Genomic DNA, 13,334 nt, shown 5'->3' on the forward strand with positions numbered 1-13,334 from the left:
ATTCATGGTTTGAGCAGGTCACATTATTTGCATGGTCAACTTGCTGTAAATGAAAAAATATCCCTGAAAGTATAACCATAAACAAGCCTTAGTATTTTGATTGAGCCATCTTTATGCAGCATATTCATTTTTTTTTTTTTTTTTTTTTTTTTTTTTTTAAATACCACATCCATATATATTAAAGTATGTAAAATAATAATAAAATCAGAAATTGTCTGGCTGAATAGATCACACTTTTTCCTTTGTTTTTCTCTCTAGATCTGGATTGTTTTGTGTGCCACCAGCTTCAGTTCCAAAAAATGATGACCCACCGTGCAATAGTTCCTGTAACAGTATTCTCGGAGATGCCAATTTTATACATCCTGTATCTGAAACGCCCAATCAAGACACTGGTCTTCCTGTAACAAGTAACACTGATCCAGTTCCTCCACTCCTTCCACCTCCTGGGACAGCGCCACCTTATCCTCCTTACTTTGAAGGTGCTCCTTTTCCGCCTCCTCTATGGTTGAGGCACTCTTACAATCAATGGGTTCCTCAGCCTCCACCTCGTAATATTAAAAGGACAAAAAGACGAATGTCAAGAAACAGAGACCCTGGTCGGCTCATCATGAGCACGATAAGGCTACGTCCTAGGCAGGTTCTTTGCGAGAAATGCAAAAACACATTAAATACAGAGGAGGCTCCTAAAGATAAGCAAAACTCTAGAAGTAGTAGGAGGCTTCATAATGAGGATAAAGAACGACTCAAAGTTGAGTCAGATCCTGAAGAGAAGAAGACTGGAAAGGAGAGGAGGGAGGAAAACAGTGCCTCTAGAGACTTAGTACCTAAGAGTCCCATCAAAGACTTGGTGCATAGGAGTCCAGTCATTAAGATCTCTTATAGTACACCGCAAGGTAAAGGGGAAGTAGTAAAGATTCCTTCTCGTGTACACGGCTCAGTCGAGCCTTTCTGTCCAAATAAAGTTCAAGAAAATGGAAGCGGGGACCATGAAATGTCAAAGATTGTAGACCTTTGTCAAACTCCTAAACGCTTGATGGAGAGATCAACGCATAGTCAGGTGGCTTCCATTCCAAAGTTAAAGTTAACTAAGCCTTTGCATTCCAATGTAGATGTTCCCCCACCCAAAATCAGACTAAAACCCCAAAGGATTAGTGATGGACAGAGTGTTTCAATCTATAAATCTGAGCTAATTGATGAGATAAACGTTCTTCAAAGTAGCAGGGAATCTGAGACGGATTCTTCCGCTTTTTATATGGACGACACTGCAGAAAGAAGTTATCATGATGTCTCCTTGGGAAGCTCAGGGGAAGATGAAGATTTTAAAGGGTTTCCGCATAACCAAGAAGGAGCGAACTTAAATCTACTTGGCAATTTTCGCAAAAGGAAAGCTGATTCTTCTAGCGCGTCGTTGTGCAGTAATGACAGCTTGGATGAGTCCAAATCGTCTTGCTTGGAGTTAAACCAGATGGATTTTTGTGATATTATGCCTGGTGATGATATTTCGGTGTCATCATCTAAAGAGGAACAGAAAACTGTGCCACCGCTTACGGTTAGACTGCATTCTAAAAGTGTATCGAATTGTATCACTGTAGAAGGAAAAACGATTGCAGTGGGAGATATCGTGTGGGGGAAAGTTCATGGTTTTCCATGGTGGCCTGCACGTATTCTAAGTATTAACGTGAACCAAAAAGAAAATGGTGATCCGTCTTGGCAAGAGGCTACGGTCTCTTGGTTTGGTTCTCCAACAACCTCTAGTTTATCTGTTTCAAAACTTTCTTCTTTCTCTGAATTTTTCAAACTGCGGTTCAACCGAAAGAAAAAAGGTGTCTACCGTAAAGCTATTACAGAAGCCGCCAAGGCGACCAATCACATAACTCCAGAAATTAGGGAACTCTTGATGCAGTGTGAAACGTAACCTCCATGGCAAGTAAGTAAAGACACCTTATGGAAATCTAAACGAACAGCTAAATTCTGAAAAAAATTACATCTTGCTTAGTTTTGCAATCTATCTGCATCTTTCTATTTTTGGTTTTACAGGAAATCATACATTTCTGAATATATTTGGGGTATTGCAATATTTTTTTTTTTTTTCACCAGAAAGTGATCAAGTTGGTTGCTAAATAAAAAAATAAAAAAGTAGCTTTGCGAATTTGTCAGCAGAATTTTCAGGAACATGATAGAATGTGAAGTATTTGACATAAACATGAGCCTTACAGAGAAGGCATGGGATCGCCGTGAAACTAAAATGGTTGATAAACCAGGACAGTCCATTGAAAATGCTGCACTTTTGGTTATCATGTCGATGGCACTTTTTTTTCCCCTGCCCAAAAGGATTTATGTTTCCAAGTATTCACTACTTGTCACATTTATGTACGCTGTATGAATGAGTGGAACAAGCCAATGCAAGACATGGTTAAAGAAGTTGTCTAGGCTTGGGGTTCAAGTATACAGTCATCCTATGTGACTGCAGACTTGTGATTCCTTATAGCGCGCACAGTGTACGCTGTGAGGATTCTCCTGTGCAGGCAAGTATGCGATTTGCATAAGTGTGGTCAAATGCTGACTAGACGTGCACAGCTTTGCTCAATGCAAGTCTATTGAATGAGGCTGGACACGTCTAGTCGGAATGTGTCCGGAAGCATGCAAATAGCATACTTGTGGTCACATTACTGCCTACATCGGAGAATCCTGACAGTGTGCACTGTGAATGCTGTGATGATTCACAAGTCTGCATATAGAGTGACTGTAGACTTGAGCCTGGGCAACCTCTTTGAGGCTACATTCACATTTACAGGATGTTAGCAGAATATTTCCACAGCGAATCCAGAGAAAAGCCGCAGGAAAACCCACAACAGTAATCTGTCCCAAATTGTGAGTATTTTGAGACTGATTTGCTTGTGGATTTGTTGCTGACTATCAGCTAAGATTATAAAGAATCCATATACTCCCCTTCCCAATATAGTATCGCTCTTGTGGTAATGCTTTCAGGGTCATCCTCCCCCCTCCTGCATCCACTGTGTCCTGGCCATCAGTAAGGTGTCTACATATGTGACTGCTGCAGCCACATGGTCACAGGACACGTTATTGCTGGAGGCCAGGATATAGAGATCAGTGGAGGAAAAGTGCGCATACAAATTTCAATTTGAATCTTTTTTTTTTTTTTTTTTTCTATTCCACACCTGCATATTTTACTGCAGGTAGCCCACAACAACATTTTCAACTGTAAGATTTGATTGCTTATCTTCCTTCATTTACTTTTTTTTTTTCCCCATCCAATTCATTGGGGATCCGCAACAAATCCTTCCTCATTCTGCAGTAGTGGACATGCTGTGGATTTAAAAATTCCGCAGCATGTAGTTGATTGTTTTAAATCAGATCTGTCACCAGACTTCACAATAAAATAGATCTTGGACTGAATGAAGCTGATGTATTTATTTTGAAAATATAGCTGTATAAAAACCTTAATGAAAGTTTAACTCATTCTCTATCCATCTATCCTAATTGACAGTGCCTCAGTGTTCCTCCTCCATGCTGCTGAGATCTCACACAGTACAAGCTGCAGCTGTCAGTCAAGCTGAGTGGGCGGAGGCTGAATACACTTATACTCATGAGCTATTATTCTATAGCTGGACTTGGTATCTCCTCTTAGTATCAGGATCAGGCCACGGCCCCACTATCAGTATTTGGTCAGTATTCAGTCAGTATTTTTTTCTCAGGAGTTGGAGACAAAACCAGGTGAGGAACAATCAGAGAAAAGGTATAATAGAAACAAGTCACCAATTCTGCATTTATCACCCACTCCTGGTTTTTGCTCCCACTCCTGAGAAAAAATACTGACCGAATACTGATGGTGGGGCCGTGGTCTCATACAGATATTCTGACATGCATTTCCAAAGTAAGTACAACATCCTTTCCAGGTGTAAGAGAGAGATTCAGTGTCTCCGGTACTTGTGGAATGTTTTTTTTTTTCCATGGATACCACATGTACCCATTATAATCTATGGTGCTGTTCACATGTCCGTTTTTTTAACAGCAGCATGGATGACAACAGCCAGTATGAGTCTATGGGTCCGTGTAAAACACGTGCAGCACATGGATGGCGTCACTGTACAGACCGTGTGCTGTATGTGGTTAATATTGCAAAGTATTATAGGAGAAGCTTTGGAATTGATTTTTCTTAACCCATACTGGAAAAAAACTGATTGCACACTGATCCAAAACACTGATTACACCAGTACCATTTTTTTCCGGTATTATACGGACGTGTGAAGGGGGCTAATAATGCATGCAGTTTGTATTGTGAAATCTAGTGATGGATGTGCTTTAGATTTTATCCATTTAGATGTTATTGTGATCTGCTCCATATTTTTCCGTCCGAAAATCCAGACTGAAATTTTGCAGTGTTTTGTGTTTATTATTGCCGAGTCTGGGATTCTTGAAGTCGCAAAAATCCTATAGAGAATCTGAGTCTGACTCTTGGATTTTTGCCATGGATTTAAAGTTTAAACTGGCACGAGGCCACAAGCTTTAAAAAGGACCTTTCACCAAAGTTTTCATGTCGGACTGGACCCAGGATGTAATTGTGGCTGCAAAGTGGAGTAATATATATATATATATATATATTTTTTTTTTAATTTTGTAGAGATATTAGTAATCATTGTATTGGGACATAATGATTTATCAAATAGTTTTCACTGGAGGCGTATACTTCTGCCTCCTGTACGAGTTTCTATCAGATAACACCTGCTTGGACTTAAAGGGGTATTCCCATCTCGAAGATCCTATCCCAATATGTCGTAGGTGTAATAATATTAGGAAATGCCTCCAATTTGAAATGTAGACTAGTTCTTCTGATTCTCTATGTCTCTTACCTCATGTGCCGGCATTGCAGGACCTTAGGTATCTATGGTTACGACCACTAGCAACTAGCTAACTAACTGTCACTATAGCAGCTGTCTTAACCATGGGAGTCTAGGGTCCTGCAATACCTTCACGTGAAGAAAGAGACCTAGAGAATCAAAAAAACTATTCTACATTTCTAATTGCTAATATTATTATTATTATACCTACCGTATATTCCGGCGTATAAGACGACTTTTGAAGACTGAAAAATCTTCTGTCTAGTCTGGGGTCGTCTTATACGCCGGTAATGCTTTTAAACTTTCAGAAATTGACATGGGGGGATACTCTGGGGGTGTTAATAAGCTGCCGTGGCCGTATCCCTGCCATGTCGGAGTTAATATAAGGTGGAGGGAGTTAAAATACGGCGGCGGTAGGTCCAGACAGTCAGCGCTTCTGTGCTGAAACTGACACATCGCTGCGTATTCCCAGCTCTGGACACAGCGCAGGGCTTCTGTGCCGACAGCTTTCACTTGTCACAGAAGCGCTGCGCTGTGTCCGGAGCAGGGAAGTTCGCATCGCTTCTGTGACAATATATGAAAAGCCGGCAATTCAGCAGCGGCATAAGCCGGCACCCGACAATTTAGAATAGAAAGAATAGAGCATCACACATAGATTAGATAGATAGAAACATGTCAGTCACATATATATGAAGTACAGTGACAGTGTTGCTTACTGTACTTGTCATTTAGTGTAAAGGATTTATTAAAACAAATAATAGTGTTTTCATGCACTGTCTCTTTAAAAAAGCCGGCCGGCAATTCAGCATCTGTACCCGACAATTTATAACAGACAGAATAGAGCTTCACACATAGATTAGATAGATAGAAACATGTCAGTCACATATATATGAAGTACAGTGATAGTGTTGGTTACTGTACTTGTCATTTAGTATTAAAATAAAGGATTTATTATTAAAAAAATTGGCGTGGGGTTCCCCTTAATTTTAGGCTCTAGCGGAGGTTAAGCAGACAGCTGGGGCAGATGTTTGAAGCCTGGGAAGGGGGTAATACCCACGGAGCTTCCCAGGCTACTAATATCAGCCCCCAGCTGAATACCTAGTCTTTACTAGCTATTAAAATGGGGGACCCCCCAAAAAAAATGACGTGGGGTCCCCCCTAATTTAATAGCTAGCAAAGGCTAGGCAGACAGCTGGGGGCTGATATTAATAGCCCAGGAAGGGAGCCATGAATATTGGCCCCCTCCCAGGCTAGAAACACCAGCCGTCAGCCGCCCCAGAAATGGCGCATCCATAGGATGCGCCAATTCTGGCACTTAGCCTCGCTCTTCCACGCTGCCCTGGTGCGGTGGCAGGGGGTAATAGGGTTGGGGTTGATGTCAGCTTATAATGCCAGCTGACATCAAGCCCAGGTTAGTAATGGAGAGGCGTCTATAAGACACCCCCATTACTAACCCCATAGTCAAAGTTAAAAAAAACACAAACACCCAGAATAAAGTCCTTTAATTGAAATAAAGACACAATTCTTTATTGTTCTAAATTAAACCATACTTACCGTCACGCCCATTCCAGCTGAAGCCAACGATCTCCTGCAATAAAAGAAAAATAATAAAGCAACCTCATCCTTACCTCTCCATGGTTCCCAGGACAGCTTCAGCTCTGCTACATCGAGATGACAGGCTGGACCGCAGCAGAACGCCGCCATCCAGCCTCTCATCCCGCAGACACTGAGAAGCGCAGGCATGCTTGCGCTCCTCAGTGTCTCGCTGTGACGGCATAAAGATGAGCCGACAATGAACTCAGCTCACCTCCTGGACGTCCGTCACTGACAGCGTGGGAAACTTCTACTGCGCATGCGGGGAGCAGGAGAATTTTCCCACGCTGTCAGTGACGTGCATGAGGTGAGCCGAGTTCATTGGACATGATCTCGGCTCATCTGGATGCCGTCACAGTCAGACACTGAGGAGCACAAGCATGCCTGCGCTTCTCAGTGTCTGCCGCATGGCAAGCTGAACGGCAGCGTTCTGCTGCGGTGCAGCCTGTCATGTGAATGTAGCAGAGCTGGACCGGTCCTGGGAACCATGGAAAGGTAAGGATGAGGTTGCTTTATTATTTTACTTTTATTGCAGGAGATCGTTGGCTTCAGCTGGAATGGGCGTGATGGTAAGTATGGTTTAATTTAGAACATTAAAAAATTGTGTCTTTATTTCAATTAAAGGACTTTATTCTGGGTGTTGTGTTTTTTTTAATTACTTTACTAGAAATTCATGGCGGTCATGTCTAATATTGGCGTGACCCCATGAATTTCGGGCTTAGGGCCAGCTGATAATGCCAAGCTGGCCCTAACCCCTTTATTACCCAGTGAGCCACCGCACCAGGGCCCTGGATGAGTTGGGTACAGCGCCAGAAGATGGCGCTTCTATGAACGCGCCATTTTCCGGGGTGGCTGCGGACTGCAATTTGCAGCGGGGGGGGCCCAGAAAGCTTGGGTCTCCCTGCGCTGCAGATTCCAGCCCCCAGCTGCCTAGTTGTACCTGGCTGGACACAAAAATAGGGCGAAGCCCCACGTCTTTTTTTTTTAATTATTTCATGAAATAATTAAAAAAAAAAGGGCTTCCCTATATTGTTGTGTCCGGCCAGGTACAAATAGGCAGCTGGTGGTTGGGGGCAGCCCGTTCCTGCCTGCTGTACCTGGCTGGACACAAAAATATGGCGAAGCCCACGTCAACATTTTTGGGAAAAATTAATTACAAAATTAATAATAATTTAGGGACTGCATCTTTATTAACCCCTCAATTGTCATTTAGTGTTAAAATAAAGGATTTTTTAAAAAGAAAATTGGCGTGGGATCCACCATCATTATAGTCTCTAGCGGAGGTTAAGCAGACGGCTGGGGCAGATGTTTGAAGTCTGGGAAGGGGGTAATACCCACGGAGCTTCCCAGGCTACTAATATCAGCCCCCAGCTGAATACCTAGCCTTTACTAGCTATTAGAATGGGGGACCCCCCCAAAAAATGACGTGGGGTCCCCCCTATTTTAATATGTTTATGAGTGACAGTTTTCCTGCTATATACCTGCATGTCATAAGAATTTAAATTAAAAAAGGACCATGTTAAATTCAAATCTGTTTTTTTTTTAATTTTTACCGGTGTTTGGTATGCGTTGGAAAAGGGGTAGTCTTATACGGTGAATATATCCTAAACTCTATATTTTAACAGGAAAGTAGGGGGGTCGTCTTATACACCAGGTCGTCTTATACGCCGGAATATACGGTACTACATATTAGGATAGGATCTTGGAGATGGGAATACCCCTTTAACAAAAGTAAAAGGGCTTGTCCACTATTCGGACAACCCCGTCTCAGTCAGCATGTTTGCCCTCAGTAAAATAACAGCACATTCTCCCCTCCGGTGTCTGTGCTGTTCCAGCGTTGTCGGCACCTGCTCTCCCGGGAATCCCTGCGCCCAATCAGTGGTGGCTTCACTCTCCTCGCATTTTGACAAATCAGATATCAAGAGGAAGTGGCCGGCCAGCCTCTGATTCATCCGAAGGAGGAGAGAGGGATGCCAGCGCTAATTGAGTTCAGAGATCGCGTCACATAATGTCATGCGATCCCCGGGAAAGTGAGTGCCGACACCGCTGGAACAGCACCCGCTCCGGAGGCAAGTATAACTGTTATTTTACTGTGAGTGAGATTGGGTTCCGAGTAGTGGACAACCCCTTTAACTCAATAGGTGCCAAATACTTTGATTGCTAATATCTCCGTAACAGAGAGGCAAAAGAAAAACACTTTTTATTCCGCTCTGAAGCCACTATTACATTGTGTGTCCAGTTCAGCATTCAAAGTTTGGTGAAAGGTCCTCTGTGGCCAGGCAAATCATTTAGGGATCTGTACATTCTTGTAGTAAAAATAAATAAAAAAAAAAAAATAAATAAGAATCTGTACTTACTTAGAGGATCCATGTTCCTTTAATCAGAGGGGACAAGATTGACTCCTACAAGTTACTTCATGTTTATGTTGGCATACTCGGGACTGAAGCTCGCTTCAAACTTGCATTTTTATTTAATCCATCACTTATTGACTTCCTAAAAACTTTTTTTTTTTTAAAAAAGATTCTGTAGTCATTTCAATTGCCATGGGCAGAACCTTCAGGCCTTTATCTGCTTCCATGGTTGGCTGGGTGCGGCTGTGTACTCTGTTATAAACATGTTAATTAGACTGTTTAGCATGCTAATTAACTTTGACTGTAATGCTAAACCACCACCACCATCCATGTCCACTGTAACACTGCAAATTTCTGGAAATTTCCAAAGGGTAATTATAGGCTGTTGTTCAGGTTCCCAGTTCGGGACTATTGATTTTTTTCCTGGGCTGCTATCTCTCCCATGGAGGCATCTCCATGCATGTGCTATTGCATGTTTCAGAACAATATTTTGACAGATATAGTATATAGTTTTTTTTAACTTTACATACAATAAAACATTCTATAGGCACAAGCATCCATTGTTCTTACCCATCACATACTGAGCAGCAGGTCTTCCTTACAAAAGTTTCCTTTAAGGCCTTATTTACACACCTGTATGTTTCTTGTCCGCAAAAATAAAAATCAACCCCTATTTATCATCTGTGTGCTGAATCCACTACTTATGGTCAATGGGTCTACCTGTATCCCCCTGTTTGTCATCAGTTTTTCTTGTATGAAAAAAAAATATCGTCTAGCAATTGATAGGTGAAAAAGAACAGACAGTAAATGGATAAAACATGGATGCTGTCCAGTTTTCCATTAACCCATTCACCTGAATGGGAAAGTTTGGTTAGCGAATATGGCTATAGTAGGACATATTTTTGTGTAGAACAGTGGAAAAATAAGATCAGAGATTCAGATTTATTTTTTTTTCCTTCTTCTGGGCATGGGATTGGATTGCAGAAATTTCTGCAGCGTTTCTGCATCTCTTGGCAGGAAAAACGCTGGGCAAAAACACGCTTTTTGATGCGTTTTTTAGATGCGTTTTTGTACATCAATGTATGCTTTTTGGAGCTAAATAAAGATCTTTGAAAGAAGAAACGTGGGACATTACGTTAACCCTTGGATTACCATCAGACCTGGGGTGAAAATATTGGTTAATTTAAATTCACTCCTATCAGTGTACATCGCTGTCCTAGGCCCTGACCTGTCCTAGGCCCTGACCTGTCCTAGGCCCTGACCTGTCCTAGGCCCTGACCTGTCCTAGGCCCTGACCTGTCCTAGGCCCTGACCTGTCCTAGGCCCTGACCTGTCCTAGGCCCTGACCTGTCCTAGGCCCTGACCTGTCCTAGGCCCTGACCTGTCCTAGGCCCTCACCTGTCCTAGGCCCTCACCTGTCCTAGGCCCTCACCTGTCCTAGGCCCTCACCTGTCCTAGGCCCTCACCTGTCCTAGGCCCTCACCTGTCCTAGGCCCTCACCTGTCCTAGGCCCTCACCTGTCCTAGGCCCTCACCTGTCCTTGCACCACTGGCACAACTCCCCTGTCTTCATTTCTTCTGTTCGAGGGCCTAGGGCAGGCGAGTATAGCGTATTTTATTATTTTTGTTATACTTTGGGTTCTGCAGAGACCTCAGAGCATAATGAACGTTGAGACACTTTAGATTCAGACGTAATCAAATCTGTTGGCTAAATCGTGCAAATTTACCAGTAAACTAATTTTGGGAGATTTGCTCATATTTACTAGGGTGTAAATTTTTATCGGAGAATTTAAATTTCTTTGCCTTTTTATCATTGCTATTTTTTCCCCAGTGATCTTTTTCATGCAGTTTCTTGCACTATTTCACTTTCAGATTGGAGTGTAGCCTTTTGCTTGCATTGTGTATTTTTAGCTGATGCGTTTGAATGGGACCTTGCAATTACTGTAATTACACCAGGCAATATGCAGCAAACATGTTTACATAGAGGCACAGAGCGCCATCCCTCCCATGTTTTTCAGGTATTCAATCTTAGCTTTTAGAAATATAAAGAATCGTTCTGGCATCTGAATTCTGACATTTACGGTACCGTATGTCCATAAAGGCTCCAAAACCCCTTATGTCTAGCAAAAAGTCAGAGCTGCTGAGAGTCTAATTTCTTTGTGATTAATCCAATAAATTGACATTTGAAATGTTTGTTTTGGAAAATCTCCATCCTATATACACATTTAAAGGGGTTGTCCAACAATAATATTTTTTTTAAGGCATGGATTGATTAAAAATAATAAATGGAGGCATACTCTCCGCCGCGGATGCTGCTCTGGCCGCAGTGGAGGTCTCTGCCGGCTCTGGAAGTGGCATCTACCTTGTTAAGAAGTCCCAGCACTATTGCAAAAGGTCAGGTCACTACAAGAGCGCATCATCGGAGAAACATCCAATGGCGCGCTCTTCTAGTCATCTGACCGCTGCAGCCAATTAAAGGCTATAGCGGAGCTGGGACTTCCGAAGAAGTCAGACACTTCTTCCAGAGCCGGCTGAGACCAGTCCATGGCTAAAAGAAATTACTGTCAGTCAACCGCCTTTAAGACGACAAAACATATTCTTATAGTCAACCAAACCCGCTTATATTGGGGGACCTAAGGATCCAGTATGTCTGATGTCGGAAGAGTGAGTACTACTATGTGAAAGAGTCGGTCAAGATAGCTGCTGGTCAAACCATCGTTTTGTCGAGACTAGTTATACCAAGTGTATGGGGGGCTCTAGCTGCTGCAGGATACAGCACCTGTTTGTGTATCTAACCATATAAAAACTAGTGATATGCCTTATTATGGCTGCCAGTAAAGTCTTTACAATATGCAAAGTATGTCTGATAGGTGGGTGACAAAATGATGCTTTCCTGACCCAGCCTTCACATCCAGACAGATGTAAGATGACAATCTATATAGTCCTTTTATAGGACTTGGGGTAAATTTACAGTGTCAGATCATAGAATGTTATTGTTGGAAGGGACCTCCAGGGTCATCATGTCCAACCCCCTACTCAATGCAGGATTCACTAGATCATCTCGGACAGATGTCTGTCTAGCCTCAGCCAGGTGGCGGCCATTAAATGACCACCGCCCAGCTACTTGTGAAACCATAGGTGTCCATTTAAAAACCTGGTTAGAGAGGCAAACGGCACTTCCATGCACGAAATGATAAAAAATACAATGGTTCCGTTCACATATAATACTGTTCTCAGCAGCACATGACCTGCTTACACAAGATGATGTGCTGCAGAGAATGGTGATTTTTAAGCGATAAGGGAAGAAAAAAATCAAATATACATGGCCTCATCTGTCCACAAGAGACTTTCCCACTAGGATTTTGGCTTTGATACATTTTGGAAAACTTCAGTCTAGCTTTTTTATGTCTGTGTCAGCAGTGGGGTCCTTCTGGGTCTCCTGCCATAGCATTTCATTCAGATATATATTGGGGCTGCTTATCCACCATTCACAAAGTGTAGGGCAGTCCTGTATTGACTAGACACACCTGCCCACACCAACACCACCACCAAAGACTCCTCTGATGACAACATAGCACGCTCCTTGACATCTCCAACATCGTTGGTGCCATCATTTCTGCTCAGCTTGAATCGACTTTCATCAGTGAACAGCACTGAGGCTTACTGGTCCCTCGTCCAGCGTAGATGCTCCCTGGCCAAAGCAAGACTATGACGCCCGTGCCAGGTGGTGTGGTCAGGTACTCTTGCTGGTCGTCTAGCACGCACACAACGCTGATTTAAATAGTTTCGAACGGGCTGATGTGACACTTGAGTGTCTCTCAACCCCCTTAAATGTGCCTGGAGTTGTGTGGAGTTTATCATCCGGTTCTGAAGGGCATTGTTCACAATGAAGCGGTCATCTGTGTTGGTTGTGGATAAAGGACTTACACTTCTCTGCCTTTCTGTGACTCTTCCAGTCTCTGTATCGCTGATGACTCTGTGACGCTCTAAGCTCAGTGGCCACTTCCTCACAATGGCGGGTTACTGGTGATCACTTATTAGGTGTCTTCTTGGTCTCATGATGTCAAAATGTCAACAGCGTGATGTGGAGGACTGTTTAATACCAATTCTAATTGGACCCCAAAATTTATTTGGCGATTCATGGATTGAACACCTGTTGTGAATATTGTTGATGGAAAGCGGCAAGTTGTGCAAAAAGTACTGAAGCATTGAACAGTTGGATGTGTGCATTCAAAAGTTTAGAGAAGGTCACGTTAAGTTCACCTGAAGAGGTTAGAGGGCATTTTAGGTTCATTTTTTTTCTACAGTCTCTCTATCACTGTTCATGTGCATCTGTGGATGAACTCAATGTGATGGCACACATTGTAAACTGAATTATGACCACATCAAAGTACAACTTTAACTTGATCATATATGTTTTGAAAATGGTTCAGGAGAAGAGAGATCAGAGTTACAGCGGGTGCCATCAGATAAGCTGATGGATTTGACTGTTATCTCACAGAAAGACACATGCATCGGCTAAACGTCCCCTT

The 13,334-nt window shown here is 42.6% G+C and overlaps 1 protein-coding gene across 2 annotated transcripts in view; it reads left to right on the forward strand.

Annotated features, from left to right (window-relative positions):
- The window catches only part of PWWP2B (PWWP domain containing 2B), a 44,764-nt gene that overhangs the window by 11,741 nt on the left and 19,689 nt on the right, over nucleotides 1-13,334 (forward strand). For both annotated transcript variants that reach the window (XM_073685118.1, XM_073685119.1), the window contains exon 2: nucleotides 259-1,927. In XM_073685118.1, coding sequence (XP_073541219.1) covers nucleotides 259-1,915 — 1,657 coding nt within the window. In that variant the 3' untranslated portion in view covers nucleotides 1,916-1,927. The remainder of the gene's footprint in view (nucleotides 1-258; nucleotides 1,928-13,334) is intronic.

The sequence above is a fragment of the Phyllobates terribilis genome, unplaced genomic scaffold (assembly GCF_046119375.1).
Source record: "Phyllobates terribilis strain yellow unplaced genomic scaffold, ASM4611937v1 Scaffold_5__5_contigs__length_657084704, whole genome shotgun sequence".
Taxonomy (NCBI): Eukaryota; Metazoa; Chordata; class Amphibia; order Anura; family Dendrobatidae; genus Phyllobates; species Phyllobates terribilis.